The following is a 14,047-nucleotide window of genomic DNA, read 5'->3' as shown; positions in this document are numbered from 1 at the left end:
AGGAAGGGGCGGGGCCGAGCGCGGGAGGCGGGGCTTGTTGTGCTTCTGCTGCTGCGGCGGCTGCTTCTTGGGCCTGCAGGCGCTGCCGGAGCCCCGCGCTGGCGTGAGCGAGCTCCCCGGGGGAGAGAGCGAGCGAGCGGGAGAGATTGCGCCTGCCTGCCTTCCTCTTCCGCGGCCATGGCGGCGCCTGCAGCGGGAGCGTCGGCGGCGGAGACCAAAATCATCTACCACCTGGACGAGCAGGAGACGCCGTACCTGGTGAAGGTGCCCATCCCGGCCGAGCGGGTCACGCTGGGCGACTTCAAGGCCCTCCTCAACCGGCCCAGCTACAAGTTCTACTTCAAGTCCATGGACGACGACTTCGGGTGAGAGAGAGAGAGAAGGAAAAGCTGCCTTCGCCTCTTTCCTATGCATTGTATTCATTGACCTTTTTGTTCTCTCCCGCCTCTCTTTCTCTTCTGTGTGAATCCACCCCCAAGGGAACAATCTGGGTTATATAGCAGTGTAGACTGAGGCCTGAGGGTGCCTCCCTGGATGTATATCAAGGCGCTAACCAGCCATGGGCCAACTTGGGCCCTCCAGGTGTTTTTGGACTGCAACTCCCACAATTCCTAACAGCCGGCAGGCTGTTAGGAATTGTGGGAGTTGTAGTCCAAAACACCTGGAGGGCAGGCTGTTAGGAATTGTGGGAGTTGTAGTCCAAAACACCTGGAGGGCAGGCTGTTAGGAATTGTGGGAGTTGTAGTCCAAAACACCTGGAGGGCAGGCTGTTAGGAATTGTGGGAGTTGTAGTCCAAAACACCTGGAGGGCAGGATGTTAGGAATTGTGGGAGTTGCAGTCCAAAACACCTGGAGGGCAGGCTGTTAGGAATTGTGGGAGTTGTAGTCCAAAACACCTGGAGGGCAGGCTGTTAGGAATTGTGGGAGTTGTAGTCCAAAACACCTGGAGAGCCACGTTATTGCCCCTGACCTCCATTGACTGCAGGAGGAAACAAATAAATGAAAGGCAGGAGAAGAAGGAGCAAGGCACACATATACACACATTTATACTCTTACACACACACACATATATACATGCACACAGATATATATGTATACATATATACATATGCATGTGCTGTATACCCACATGCACATATATACATACACAGTCATATACATGCAGAAATATATATGTACACACGTATACCCACATATATATACACACACACATGTACACACACATATATACACAGTGATATACATACAGAAATATGTACATACACATGCACATATACACACGTGTACATAAACATACACATGCACATATAAACACATATACATGCATATACACATTGTATACACACATGCATACATAGAAGGAGCCCTCAGTGGCGCAGAGGGTTAAACCGCTAGCTGCTGAACTTGCTGACCAAAAGGTCAGCCATTCGAATCCAAGGAGCGGAATGAGCTCCTGCTGTTAGCCCCAGCTTCTGCCAGCCTAGCAGTTTGAAAACATGCAAATGTGACTAGATCAATAGGTACTGTTCCGGCGGGAAGGTAACGGCGGTCCAGGCAGTCATGCTGTCCACATGACCTTGGAGGTGTCTATGGACAATGCCGGCTCTTCGGCTTAGAAATGGAGATGAGCACCAACCCCCAGAGTCAGACACGACTAGACTTAATGTCAGCGGAATACCTTTATCCTTTACCTATGCACACACATATATACATACATATACACACACATGTACACACATATACATACAAAAGTCTAGGTACTAGGCTATGCTCAGGTTAGGTCTTTTGCAATGCTATCTATGTTTTTTATGAATGTTCTGCTTAGAAACGTATACGGTCATTAGAGAGGTGGGGTGGAATTAGGGGGAATATGAGTTTTAAAGGCCATTTTGGTGTATTTATTGTATTTTTATTCTATTCTTATCACAGTATTTAATTGTTTTTAACTTTTGTATTGCACCTTTTAATCTTGTCTATAATCCCTATAAGGAGAAAGGCGTCATAAATAATAATAATAATAATACGATTGTGGGTCAATCCCCTCCAAACCCTGCCTGTATTCAAAGCTGTCCATGTTGAGTCTGCATGCCAAGTTTGGTCCAGACACATCATCATTGATTGAATTCAGAGTGCTGTCTGGATGTGGGTGAACTATAGCTCCCAAAATCCAGGGCCAACCCCCCCCCCCCTCAAAAAAAACCCTCCAGTATTTTCTGTTGTCTGTGGGTGGGCCTGTGTGCCAAGTTTGGTCCAGATCCATCATCAGTAAGAGTCACAGGGCTCTCTGGAAGTGGGTGCTGCCTTGGAAATCGTCCACAAACATATTTTCACTTTGATTACACTATTTGTTCTTGGGTTATAAATGTATTTACTAATTAGTTCTATCATAAAGGCATGGAAAAATGCATTAAACTGCAAAAACTTTGTTTTTGCGGGACATCCTGCAGTACATTTTGCTCTAGTTTTTCAATGAATAACTTATTCAACATACAGCCAATTCAACATAGTTTGTGGCAGCCACAGAAACAAAGTTTCTGGAGTGTAGCAACTACTTTCAAAGTAAGTACTCCACAATTAAACAGGAAATAACACTTTCAAATTAGGAACGTATTTTTTTTTTCAAATTTTGCTACATAGTGTTATACATACATATATATGCATGTATGTATATGTCTATTTTATAATATGTTCTTCCATGAAGCTGCTGAAGCAAATGGGGCTACTGAGCCTGTGGCTCACAAATCAAGGGCTGTTTTCTAAAGCATGCAGTCCATATGTATAGAACGAGGTGACTAAGAGCATTGTCCAAAGACAAAATAAAGTGTATGTTGGGGGGCAAGAATTATTATTATTATTATTATTATTATTATTATTATTATTATTATTATTACATTTATTTGTATACTGCCTCTTCTCCTGTAAAGAGACTCAATAACAAGTAGTGAAGTATGTCCTCAGTCTCATTACGAACAAATGTGTATTTTTTGTGCCTAAAATTGGAGCACAATGGACCCTTGGTATCTGCTGGGCTTTGGTTCCAGGAGCTGCAGTGGACACCTTAATCCATGGACACACAAGTCCTAAACAACGGTATAATAAAATGGTGGCCTTTATACCCAATGTCAAAATCAAGGTTTGCTTTTGGCAGAATCTGTGGATACAAATGACTGACTGTATCTCCAAAGAGAAGTAATTAAGTTAATTGCCCATGTAATTTTTTTTGTGAGGTGGGGGAGGAAGATGACATCCACGCAAAGCTTTGTCCCCACTCCAAATGTTCTAAATATGAAAGGAGTCTTAAAAGGTCGTGTTGAGTAGAAGAGATTTCAAAAGCCAATCAGGCAGTTCAGTAATATGAGATGCCACTCACTTATCCCTTGATGCAGGTTGAGTATCCCTTATCTGGAAATCCAAAATTGTCCATGTGGACAGGTGAAATAGTGACACCTTTGTTATCTGATGGTTCAGTTCATACACACTCTGTCTCATGCACAAAATGATTAAAAACATTGTGTATAAAAATGCCTTAGGCTGTGTGTGTAAGGTGTTTGTGAAACATAATTGAATTTCGTGTTTAGACTTGAGTTCTTCCTCATTATGTATATGCAAATAATACAAACTCCGGAGGAAAAATATCCAAAACACTTCTGGTTCCAAGCATTTTGGCTAAAGGATGCTGAATCTGTGCCCTTCATCTACCCTGTCTGCACACCCCAGCATAGCCCTTCCAGCAAGGTTCCTTTCCTTTTTGTTTTCTTTGCAGTTGAACCTTACTTTTCCCTCTTGACTCTTGGCTGAAAGTACCTATCCTTTGTATTCAAAACACCCCAGGCTCATCAATAGAAAGAGAACTGCTGTCAGCCAGAGAAGGCCAAAAATTGGGAGCTTGTGGCCTTCTGATGCTGGGTTGCATCCTATTGGACTTATGGGATTTGGAGTCGTAACAGCTCCGTCTTGCCACAGTGGCAGAACTTCAGAGGTGCTGGTTGTTGTTTATTTATTTACAGTATTTATATTCTGCCCTTCTCACCGCGAAGGGAACTCAGGGCAGATCACAATGTACGTATAAGTAGAGTCTCTCTTATCCAACATTAGCTTATCCATCATTCTGTATTATCCAACGCAGTCTGCCTCCTGACTGGATCCACAGCTGTTTCTCTAGGCAGCTACACACAGTGGGCCAACATGCCCAACAACAACACAAGTGCAGCCACACTCCCAAACAAGTGCCAGACTTGTTGAAAACATGATGTTTTTGTGCTTAATTTGTAAAATCATAACATAATTTGACGTTTAATAGGCTTTTCTCTAATCCCTCCTTATTATTCAACATTTTCACTTATCCAACATTCTGCCGTCCCATTTATGTTGGATAAGAGAGACTCTACTGTACATGGCAAACATTTAATGCCATTAGACATACAACACGCACAGACAGAGACACAGAGGCTATTTAACATTTCCAGCTTCTGACTTCCTGAGGGTATGCTCGATTTCAGCTACAGGGGAGCTGCTGCTTCATCATCCACTGTGACGCTGAGTCCTTGATGGAGAACTTCCTCATCTTCTGGCATGCACGCTGCTGGACATTTTTATGGTGACGTAAATTAGTTAAATTGGCCTACCTGCATAAGCGGTCCCTAAATTTCCCTTTTGGGTTGCTTGGGTAAACAACGAGTTGGGGCTATTTATGGTTGGGCACTCAATCCGACCTGGGCTTCAAAGTCATGACCTCTTGGTCAGTAGTAATTTATTGTAGCTGGATACTAACCAGTTGCGCCATAGCCCGGCCCTTTGTTAGTGTGTGATCTTCAGAGATGTTACCTTAAGGATTTATTACATCTGTGCTGCTAAGGCCGCATCTACACTGCCATATAATCCAGTTTCTGAATTCAGATGAATTGCATTGAACTGGAGAATATGGTAGTGTAGACTCATACAATCCAGTTAAAAGCAGTTAATCTGCATTCTGAAACTGGATCATATGGCAGTGTAGATCCAGCCTTAGACTATCTGATATGGGAGATGGATTTTCCCTTCATGTGTCAGGATCTAGTACTATATTTGTAGCAACTGTTAAAGCTGTTTCTTTCCTGGGAACTTGCAGCAAACTGGCACCAGTCCATGGACAACCACTTTGGGTCGTACTGATTTGCAGCAGCCTCTCCATCAGATGCTCTTGTTGTGTCACGAGGTGTAATTCTTTCAGAAGATTCCCAAACCCCTTTTACTTTCCATTGTAAAATTTGACAAAAATGCTTTCAGTCCTGTTGCTGCTCTTTCTAAAACCTTGAGTGTTTCAGTCCTGCCATCCTACGGTAGGTCATCCATGATAGTCTACCCTACTGATGTTTTGAGGTGCTCTTTTGCTCAGCCAAATGCTATTTCCCAGCGTTTGTAAGAACCGGGGCTACGTCTTCCACCATCCCTTAGCAGTGTGATCAGTGACTATCCTTGCTGTGGATTTCTGGGAATTCTAATCCCAAAAGAAATATTTCCCATGATCTGTCTCTCAAGAGTTTGTTTTTTTGAAGACCAGAGCCCATATCTAGGGGACTCTCACCTCTTCTGGGTGTGTTCTGCCTTGGATTTGTGCATCCTTTTGACACTCTTATTAGTCTCCAGGCCTAGTAATTTTCCAGACATTGATTGTGGGTCGTGAAACACGAAACACAAGGACACTCCTCTTTTTTTAAAAAAAATCAGCTGCTCCTTTGTTTGATTTCCTCCACATACTCTTGTTCTCCTCTTCTTCCCTTTCTTATGATCTTTTAAAATCTCTTTGATGTATTTGGAAGCAAAAACCTAACTGCCATCTTACTTTCCCTCAGGCACTATTTTTGTGACAGGAATATAGATGTGTCCCCTTGTTTTCCAGGACATATAGCTCGTGCTAGGGCTTGTTTATGAGAAGTGTGCAGTGAGTTGGCTAGCACTTTTCTATAGCCCAACAGAGGCAGCCCGTTTGTGGCTGCACACCATGTACCGCAGGCAACGTTCTTCTTTGATCTCTTGTTACAAGAGCTGAATTTCAAGTTCAGGAAAAGTAAATGAATTCATTTTCTTGGCACTTTTATCATTTCATAGTGGAACGGAGTGTGCACATATACCATCTATGTATGCACATGTACATAGTGTCTTGCATCTAAAAAGCCCACCTTGCAACAAAGAAGTAATTTACTTCCTATGATTTTTCTGTTCATGGGGACAAAACCACTTTCAAAACAAATGTTCTAATCTAAATCAAAGATGAGAATCATGTAGCCCTCCAGACTCTGGCAACTTTCAGGAGCCCTAGCTGGCATATTTGATTGTGAATAGGAGAATTTGGTGCTTTTAAAATTCTGGAGTGTTTATAAAATCTGGTGTTGGAAAATCTTTTTGTGGGGAAGGTTAAGACTCAAACCAAAGTGATAATGGGTTCAAACCACTTTCAGAATGCATATAGTGATGTTTAGCAAGTTCTCACCCTGAAGTTGTTTTTTCTAATACAGCAGCTGTGATAAAATACTTTATGCTATAGGCAGAGAACTAAAGCTTTTGAATCTTTTGATTGGATTTGGTACCTTCTAGGCCATAACTGATAACATAAAGCCTGGAATCTGTTTAGTGTTCAAGGTCTAAGGGTCTGTAAGTCCAATTTGATTTATAATTCACAGTCCTTCTGTGCCTCCCAAGTCATTTCTGATTTAGGGTGACTCTAAGCTGAACCTAAAACAGGGTTTTCTTGGCAAAATTTGTTCAGAGATGAATTTGCCTTTTTTCTGAGGCTGAGAAACAGTGGTTTGCCCAAGGTTACTCAGTGAGTTTTTTGGCTTTTCCCTCTTTTATTGCCAGTGGAAGTTAGGATTGAAATTCTGTGCAATTTTGCTTTATGGTCCAGAGGATTTTTTAATATTTATCTATTTCTATATTGATTTTTATTCTGATGGGGCATTGGGGATCACAGTAATCACAGGACTATTACATTAATCTCCCATCCAAACAAAGTGCAAAATTCTACAGCAAAAACTTAATGGGAACTTATATGAAGCAAGAAATGTCAGTACTAAGCTGGGTTTCAGGAAGGGAAGAGAGACTAGGGATCATATTAGAAACATATGTTGGATAATGGAGTACACCCAAGAATTTCAGGGGAAAATATCAGTTTGTGCTTTATAGATAGTAAAGCCTTTCTGTAATCATAAAAAACCTTTGATTGCTCTTAAACAAAGAGGGTGCCCCAACATTTTATTGTCCTGATGTGTAATTTGTATTCAAGACAAGAGGCCAATATTCTGAAAGAATACGGAGAAACGGAATGGTTTCCAGTTGGTAAGGGGCTCAAGTAAGGCTGCATTTTGTCACTCCACCTGTTCAACTTGAATGTTGAACATATCAAACATAAAATAAGATTAGACTCAGAGGAAGAAGGTGTAAAAATCAGAGGAGGAACACCAATGATTTAAGATATGCAGATGACACCATACTCCTTACAGAAAATAGCAAGAACTTGGAAAGATATCCAAAGAAAGTCAAGGAAGAGAGTTCAGAGGGAGGGTAGGCTTACAGTCAAACATTAAGAAAAAAATGACCACTAGTATTTACAAAGTGTTAAAATAGACAATTAAAATATTCAAATAGATCAAGATTGTGCCTACCTAGTTTAATTACTACTCAGAATGGGGACTGTGGTCAAGAAATCAGGAGAAGACTTGGAAGGGCACCTATGAAGCAACTAGCCATTGAATACTGAAGATTTTTTGTATGGCTGTAAAAGCTGAACAGTGAAAAAAACCAATAAAAAGAAATTGTTGAAATGTGATATAGAGAAGACTTCTACAGATACTGTGGACTGCTTAAACGGAAGTAAATGCTCCCAAGAGAAAAACTAAGTATTAACTCTCCCTAGAAGCCAAGATGACAAATCCGAGAGTGTTGTATTTTGGACACATCATGAGAAGGCATGACTTCCTAGAACAGTGGTTCTCAACCTGTGGGTCCCCAGGTGTTTTGGCCTACAACTCCCAGAAATCCCAGCCAGTTACCAGCTGTTAGGATTTTTTTTTTTTTGGAAAAGTTTCAAGCTGTGGATGATTGAATCTGTAGATGTAGAATCTGTGAATACAGAGAGCCGACTACAATTTACTAGCTATGGATAAGTGACTCTGAAAGACACTGTTAACTCAATTAACAGGTGGTTAGATTAGTTTGTTATATTGTTTACATTTTTGTCATTATAACATTGCTGAAACGTATTATTACATTTTGGGGTTATTGAATATATATATTGAATATATATATATATATATATATATATATATATATATATATATATATATATAACAATTCTATGCCAAATTGATGTTAAGAGTTCATGTCCTGCACATTGAAGACCTGGTCCCTTAAGAATATATTATGGGAAGGTTGTGTTAGAAAGCAGATAACTTTTTTTTTCAAATTTCAATGTAATTTGCTTTTTCTGTGTCACTGGTAGGAAAAATACTTTAAAAGAATAGTAAAATAAAATGACGTTAAAAGGCTGTATACAGTGATGGGTTGCAGGTAAGGTATCTGGATCAGTATTATCTTGTTTTCATAAAGTTTGTTAGGCTCGTTCTTGCAGATCACTAATAGAACAAAACAGAAGAACTCGTAGATATAAACAGTAAACCAAGATATATAAAAACAGCTGTGGGTGGGGGGAATCATCCCACATCCTAATCCCTTTGAGATGAGGATGTTTGCAAAACAAATAAAATTTTTCAAGATGTCAATTTAGTGTATGAGCAATAATGGGAAGTTTTGTAATGTGTCCCAGACTGCCCTGGCTTAGGCCTCTCTTCTATTCAGAAAGAAACCTATCTTTCTCTACATGACAATAAGGATGCCAGTCTTGGAAATTAGTTATTTTCAGCCCCAAGCTCCTGACACAAAAGGAGGGGAGAAGTGCAGATTTGGAGAAGAGATATCTGATGTCTATACTTGAGATTAACATGAAAACAGAAGCTACCTTAGGGAGCAGGTTGAGAAGGACAAAGTGCGGAAAAGGAAGGATTTGCAAATGTATTGATCTTCATTGCTTCCCGGATTTACAATGAAAATTGAGTTTCTTTCCTCCATATCTCTTTGTTGCACATTTGTAGCAATACTGTAGGTTGGATAATCTGAATTGTTGACTTCCAGATGAAGATTTAGAGAGCCAGTGACTGGGCCTGGGCTCTTAAGGCTCCTTCCACACAGCTGTATAAAATCCACATTGAACTTGATTATATGGCAATGTGGACTCAGATAATTCAGTTCAAAGCTGATACTGTGAATTATCTGACTTGATATTCTGGGAAATATGGCTGTGTAGAAGGCCCCTAAGATTCAAATTTCTGCTCGATCGAAAAAACACATTAGGTGATTTGGGCGAGTCACATTCTCTCAGCCTAAAAGGAACACCTTGGCAACATCCCCTCTAAACCTCAGAGGAAAGCAATGGCATGCTTCCTCTGAATAAGTCTTGCCTAGAAAAACCTAGGACAAGATTACCATAAATCAGAGTCATCTTGATGGTGTATAACAACAACAACAAGGAGTTTCCTTCCCCTTTCTGATAATTATTTACTCAAGCTTTAAGAGCATAACAGGTAGGGTCATACAGAGCTCGAGACTTGGCCTATCTAGCCAAGTACTCTCAAATTTGACTAGCAGCAAGTGGGCTTCAGAATTTCAGATAAGATTCTGTTTGGAGATCTCTAGTATTTTCTGTCACTTCCCATCAAACGACTAATCAGACCTGCCCTGATTAGATTACAGAATCTGAGAAGATTTGTCTGAAGAGGTGCTTGAGATTGCAAGTATTCAGACAGATGGGATTCACATCAGACCTGAGATGGGACTCATGGCAAGGGCTGAAATAATAATCCTTGGTTAGGATGAGATGTTACATGCATAAACAAATGAGAGCCAGCATGTAAAACGTGATCTGAGGAAAGTCATCTCCAAAATACAACTCGGTCATTCTCTGTTTTTATCACTTTTGAGAAGATCCCCATCTCACGGCCTAAGTTACTTATCGAGGTTAGTTGTGAGGATAAAGGAGAGTGACTCTGTATGCACCATCCTGAGTTCCTTGGAGGGAAGGTGGAATATAAATTATGTGGCTAGATAAATAAAGAGATGTTTAAGAGTACCATATGCAAAGGAATTGAGTTAGGGGAATGGGAAGTATGTTCAGAATTACAGTGGAAAACATTCCAGACAAACTGCCTTGTAAGAGCAAACTATCTTTTATTGGATTCCACATTGGTGGGATGGCTTCAGATCTGGTTTTATGTTTTCCATCTGTTGTGCTAGTGTTAGCACTTATTTGTTTTAGGATCCCACATGCATCTCTGCATGCACTTTGAGGGAAGCATGAAACAATATGGACATAGTATGTGCTATGTCCTGTTGCCATCTTCCTCTTCCACGCGATTAGCTTCTTGCTTTAGGCTATGTGGTCTTTCTTGTTAGAGTGGTGTATGTATGTGCCTTTAAGCCATATGTTGAATTATGGCAGCCCCATGGATCTCAAAGAGTTTTCTTAGGCAAGGAATCCTCACAGATTGTTTAGCCTTTTCTTTAAGTTGAAATAAAACCTACAGCACTGATGGTCCTCCATCCAAGTACTATTCGGGCTGATCCTGCTTAGCTTCCACAATCAGATGGGGCATGCTGCCTTAAACCAGAATATTTAGTGAAACATGAGATTGCTGGGTTAGTAATACTGCTTGACTAGGTATCCAAGTGTGTTTACACTTGGATACCTAGTTGTACACTTGGGATTGCTTGTACACTTGGGATTGCTAGAATATTTAGAATTTAGCAATACATTCATTAGCACAAAGAAAACCCATCAAGTTTTATTATTGTTGCAATTCTATACAGGCATAGCTCGATATATTTACACCTCTTATGTTCAGAATTTCCTGGTTATTCTTCAGTAACAGTCTCATCCTTATAAAGTCTAAGCAAATGATCTTTGTATGTATTATATGCCAGGTTTGGTCCAGTTGACATTTTTCAAATATTTAATTCAGACTGCAGATACATTCCTGTGTGCAGTATTGCAATACGTGAGCATTAAATATGCATTTATAATGGTTTGATTTTTGTATGTGCCTTGTTTTCCTATTGACAGTAACCTTCCTTTTAACATCCTATAGCAGAAATATATTTTAATAAAATCAGCATGTGCTGTATTTTTGATTTTGTATATTTCATTGATTTTGGAGAGTGCTTTAAAGAACAGAGCTTTTAGTTCAGTGGCTTATTTACTGTATTTACTAAAATCTAATTCTCACCTTATTTGGCTAAATCACCTTGCCAAAATTAGGGTGCACATCACATTACATTTGCGTAATACCATAATCTTAAGCTGAACAAAAGCAGTAGGAAAAGCTGCTTCAGGAACTGCACCTGGAACTCCTCTTTGAGGAACCTCATTTATAATTTAACTAGCTGTGCCCGGCCACGCGTTGCTGTGGCGAAGAATGGTGGTATGGGAAATAAAGTATTGAGGAATTGGTGGTAGTTAAGGTAAAGGGTAAACGTTTTCCCCTGACGTTAAGTCCAGTCATGTCTGATTCTGGGGGTTGGTGCTCATCTCCATTTCTAAGCCGAAGAGCCGTCGTTGTCTGTAGACTCCTCCAAGGTCATGTGGGATGACTGCATGGAGCAGCGTTACCTTCCCACCGGAGCAGTACCTATTGATGCACTCACATTTACATGTTTTTGAACTTCTGGGTTGGCAGAAGCTGGGGCTAACAGTGGGGGCTCTGTCAGTTCCCCCAATTCAAACCTGCGGCCTTTCGGTCCAGAAGTTCAGCAGCTCAGCGCTTTAACATGCTGTGCCATCAGGGGACATTATTTCCTAAAGGTTGTGAATATACAATATTTCTGATTGTTTTTTTTTTGTCTGTTGGAGGCAAGTATGAATGCTGCAATTAGGAAAAATGATTAGGATGTAATGGCCTTGCAGATTTAAAGCCTAGCTGTTTCCTCCCTGAGTGATTTTTTTGTTGGGAGGTGTTAGCTGGCCCTGATTGTTTCCTGTCTGGAATTACCTTGTTTTCAGAGTGGTGTTGTTTGCGATATTTTATATGCTTCTACTGTCTGTGGCCCTGAGAAAACAGAGGATTGGCCAGACTTTGATGATGGGAATCCTTTGTTGGGAGGTGTTAGCTGGCCCTGATTGTTTTCTGTGAGGAATTCCCCTATTTTCAGAGTGTTGTTCTTTATTTAGTGTTCTGATTTTAGAGATTGTATTGTTCTGTTTTATTATACCACATTAATTTTTATATATTCTGATTTTAGTGTTTTTGAATACTTGGAGCCAGATTGTATTCATTTTCACGGTTGACCGCAACACAATAATAATAATAATAATAATAATAATAATAATAATAATAATAATAATAAGGATAGTAATGATAGTAATAATAATGACTTTGGTAATACATAGTGCTTCACTGCCTTCTCAGCTTCCTTTCTGGAAGAATCCTTTCTTGGGAGGTGTTAGCTGGCCCTGATTGTTTCCTTTGTGGAATTTCCAATTTCCTTGCTTTATTTACTTTCTTTATTTCTTTATTTCTTTATTACTGTCCTGGTTTTAGAGATTATATTGTTCTGCATTATTCTATCCTAGAAATTGTTTCATATCAAAGTAGAATCTCACTTATCCAACATTTGATTATACAATGTTCTGGATTATCCAACACAGTCTGCCTTTTCATAATCAATGTTTTTGTAGTCAGTGTTTCAAATTCATTGTGATATTTTACTGGTAAATTTGTAAATACAGTACAGTAGAGTCTCACTTATCCAACATAAGTGGGCTGGCAAAATGTTGGATAACCGAATATGTTGGATAATAAGGAGGTATTAAGGAAAAGCCTATTAAATATCAAATTAGGTTATGATTTTACAAATGAAACACCAAAACATCATGTTAGACAACAAATTTGGCAGAAAAAGTAGTTCAATATGCAGTAATGCTATGTAGTAATTACTGTATTTATGAATTTAGCAATATATCATGATATATTGAAAACATTGACTACAAAAATGCGTTGGATAATCCAGAACGTTGGATAAGCGAGTGTTGGATAAGTGAGACTCTACTGTAATTACTACATAGCATTACTGCGCATGGAACTACCTTTTCTGTCAAATTTGTTGTATAATATGATGTTTTGATGCTTAATTTGTATAACGATTACCTAATTTGATGTTTAATCAGCTTTTCCTGAATCCCTTCTTATTATCCAATATATTTACTTATCCTGCCGGCCTGTTTATGTTGGATAAGTGAGAGTCTACTGTATATTGATCATCTTATATTATCTGCTTAGAAGTGGATTATATGAGGCCCCTTCTTCACAGTTGTATAAAATGCACACTGAAGTGGATTATATGGAAGTGTGGAGTCAAAATAATCCAGTGCAAAGCAGATAATATAAGATTATAAATGGGTTATATAGCTGTGTGGAAGGGCCTTGAGTCTACACTGCCATATAATCCAGTGCAAATTAGATAATCTGTGGAAGAAGCCTAAGTGAGGCCTAAATTTGCCTGTCCCCTAACTGAAACCTGGCTGTCCCTTGGTTGCTAGGCAACGAAGTGGGCAGAGATTAGCCCTCTAAACTGGCAGCAATTGGATAAAAACAATTATTGCTCTCCCTCTAATTAGGACTTTATTTTTCTTTTCTTTTTGTTGTATCAACCTAGAGGCGTGGATGATGGGTTGTGTTGTCAAATTTCGAGGTTGGGGGGCCTGTAGTTTTGTTGTTTTGTCCACTGCCCTGATGCCATCACTCTTTTATATATATAGATGGTCAGGGATCAATGCTATACAATCCTGGGAGTTGTAGTTTGTGGAGATCTCCTTAGTGTTTGGTGGAGAAGGCCCATGACCTTGTAAAACTACAGCCCCAATAACTCCATAGCAATGAACCAATGCAGTTAAAGTGGATTCACTCTACAGCATAAATGTGCCCCAAGGTCTTCATTTCCATTTCTGGAAGCTTTGGTGTTCTAA

At 39.8% G+C, this 14,047-nt stretch overlaps 1 protein-coding gene across 7 annotated transcripts in view; it reads left to right on the top strand.

The window, feature by feature from the left end:
* Positions 1–27: 27 nt before the first annotated feature.
* The window catches only part of dvl3 (dishevelled segment polarity protein 3), a 54,967-nt gene continuing 40,947 nt past the window's right edge, over positions 28–14,047 (top strand). For all 7 annotated transcript variants that reach the window (XM_062976875.1, XM_062976876.1, XM_062976872.1 and 4 more), the window contains exon 1: positions 28–365. In XM_062976875.1, coding sequence (XP_062832945.1) covers positions 178–365 — 188 coding nt within the window. In that variant the 5' untranslated portion in view covers positions 28–177. The remainder of the gene's footprint in view (positions 366–14,047) is intronic.

Source organism: Anolis carolinensis, chromosome 3 (assembly GCF_035594765.1).
Source record: "Anolis carolinensis isolate JA03-04 chromosome 3, rAnoCar3.1.pri, whole genome shotgun sequence".
Lineage (NCBI taxonomy): Eukaryota > Metazoa > Chordata > Lepidosauria > Squamata > Dactyloidae > Anolis > Anolis carolinensis.
The sequence above is the reverse complement of the archived record's forward strand: the minus strand, read 5'-3'. Positions and strand labels throughout refer to the sequence as shown.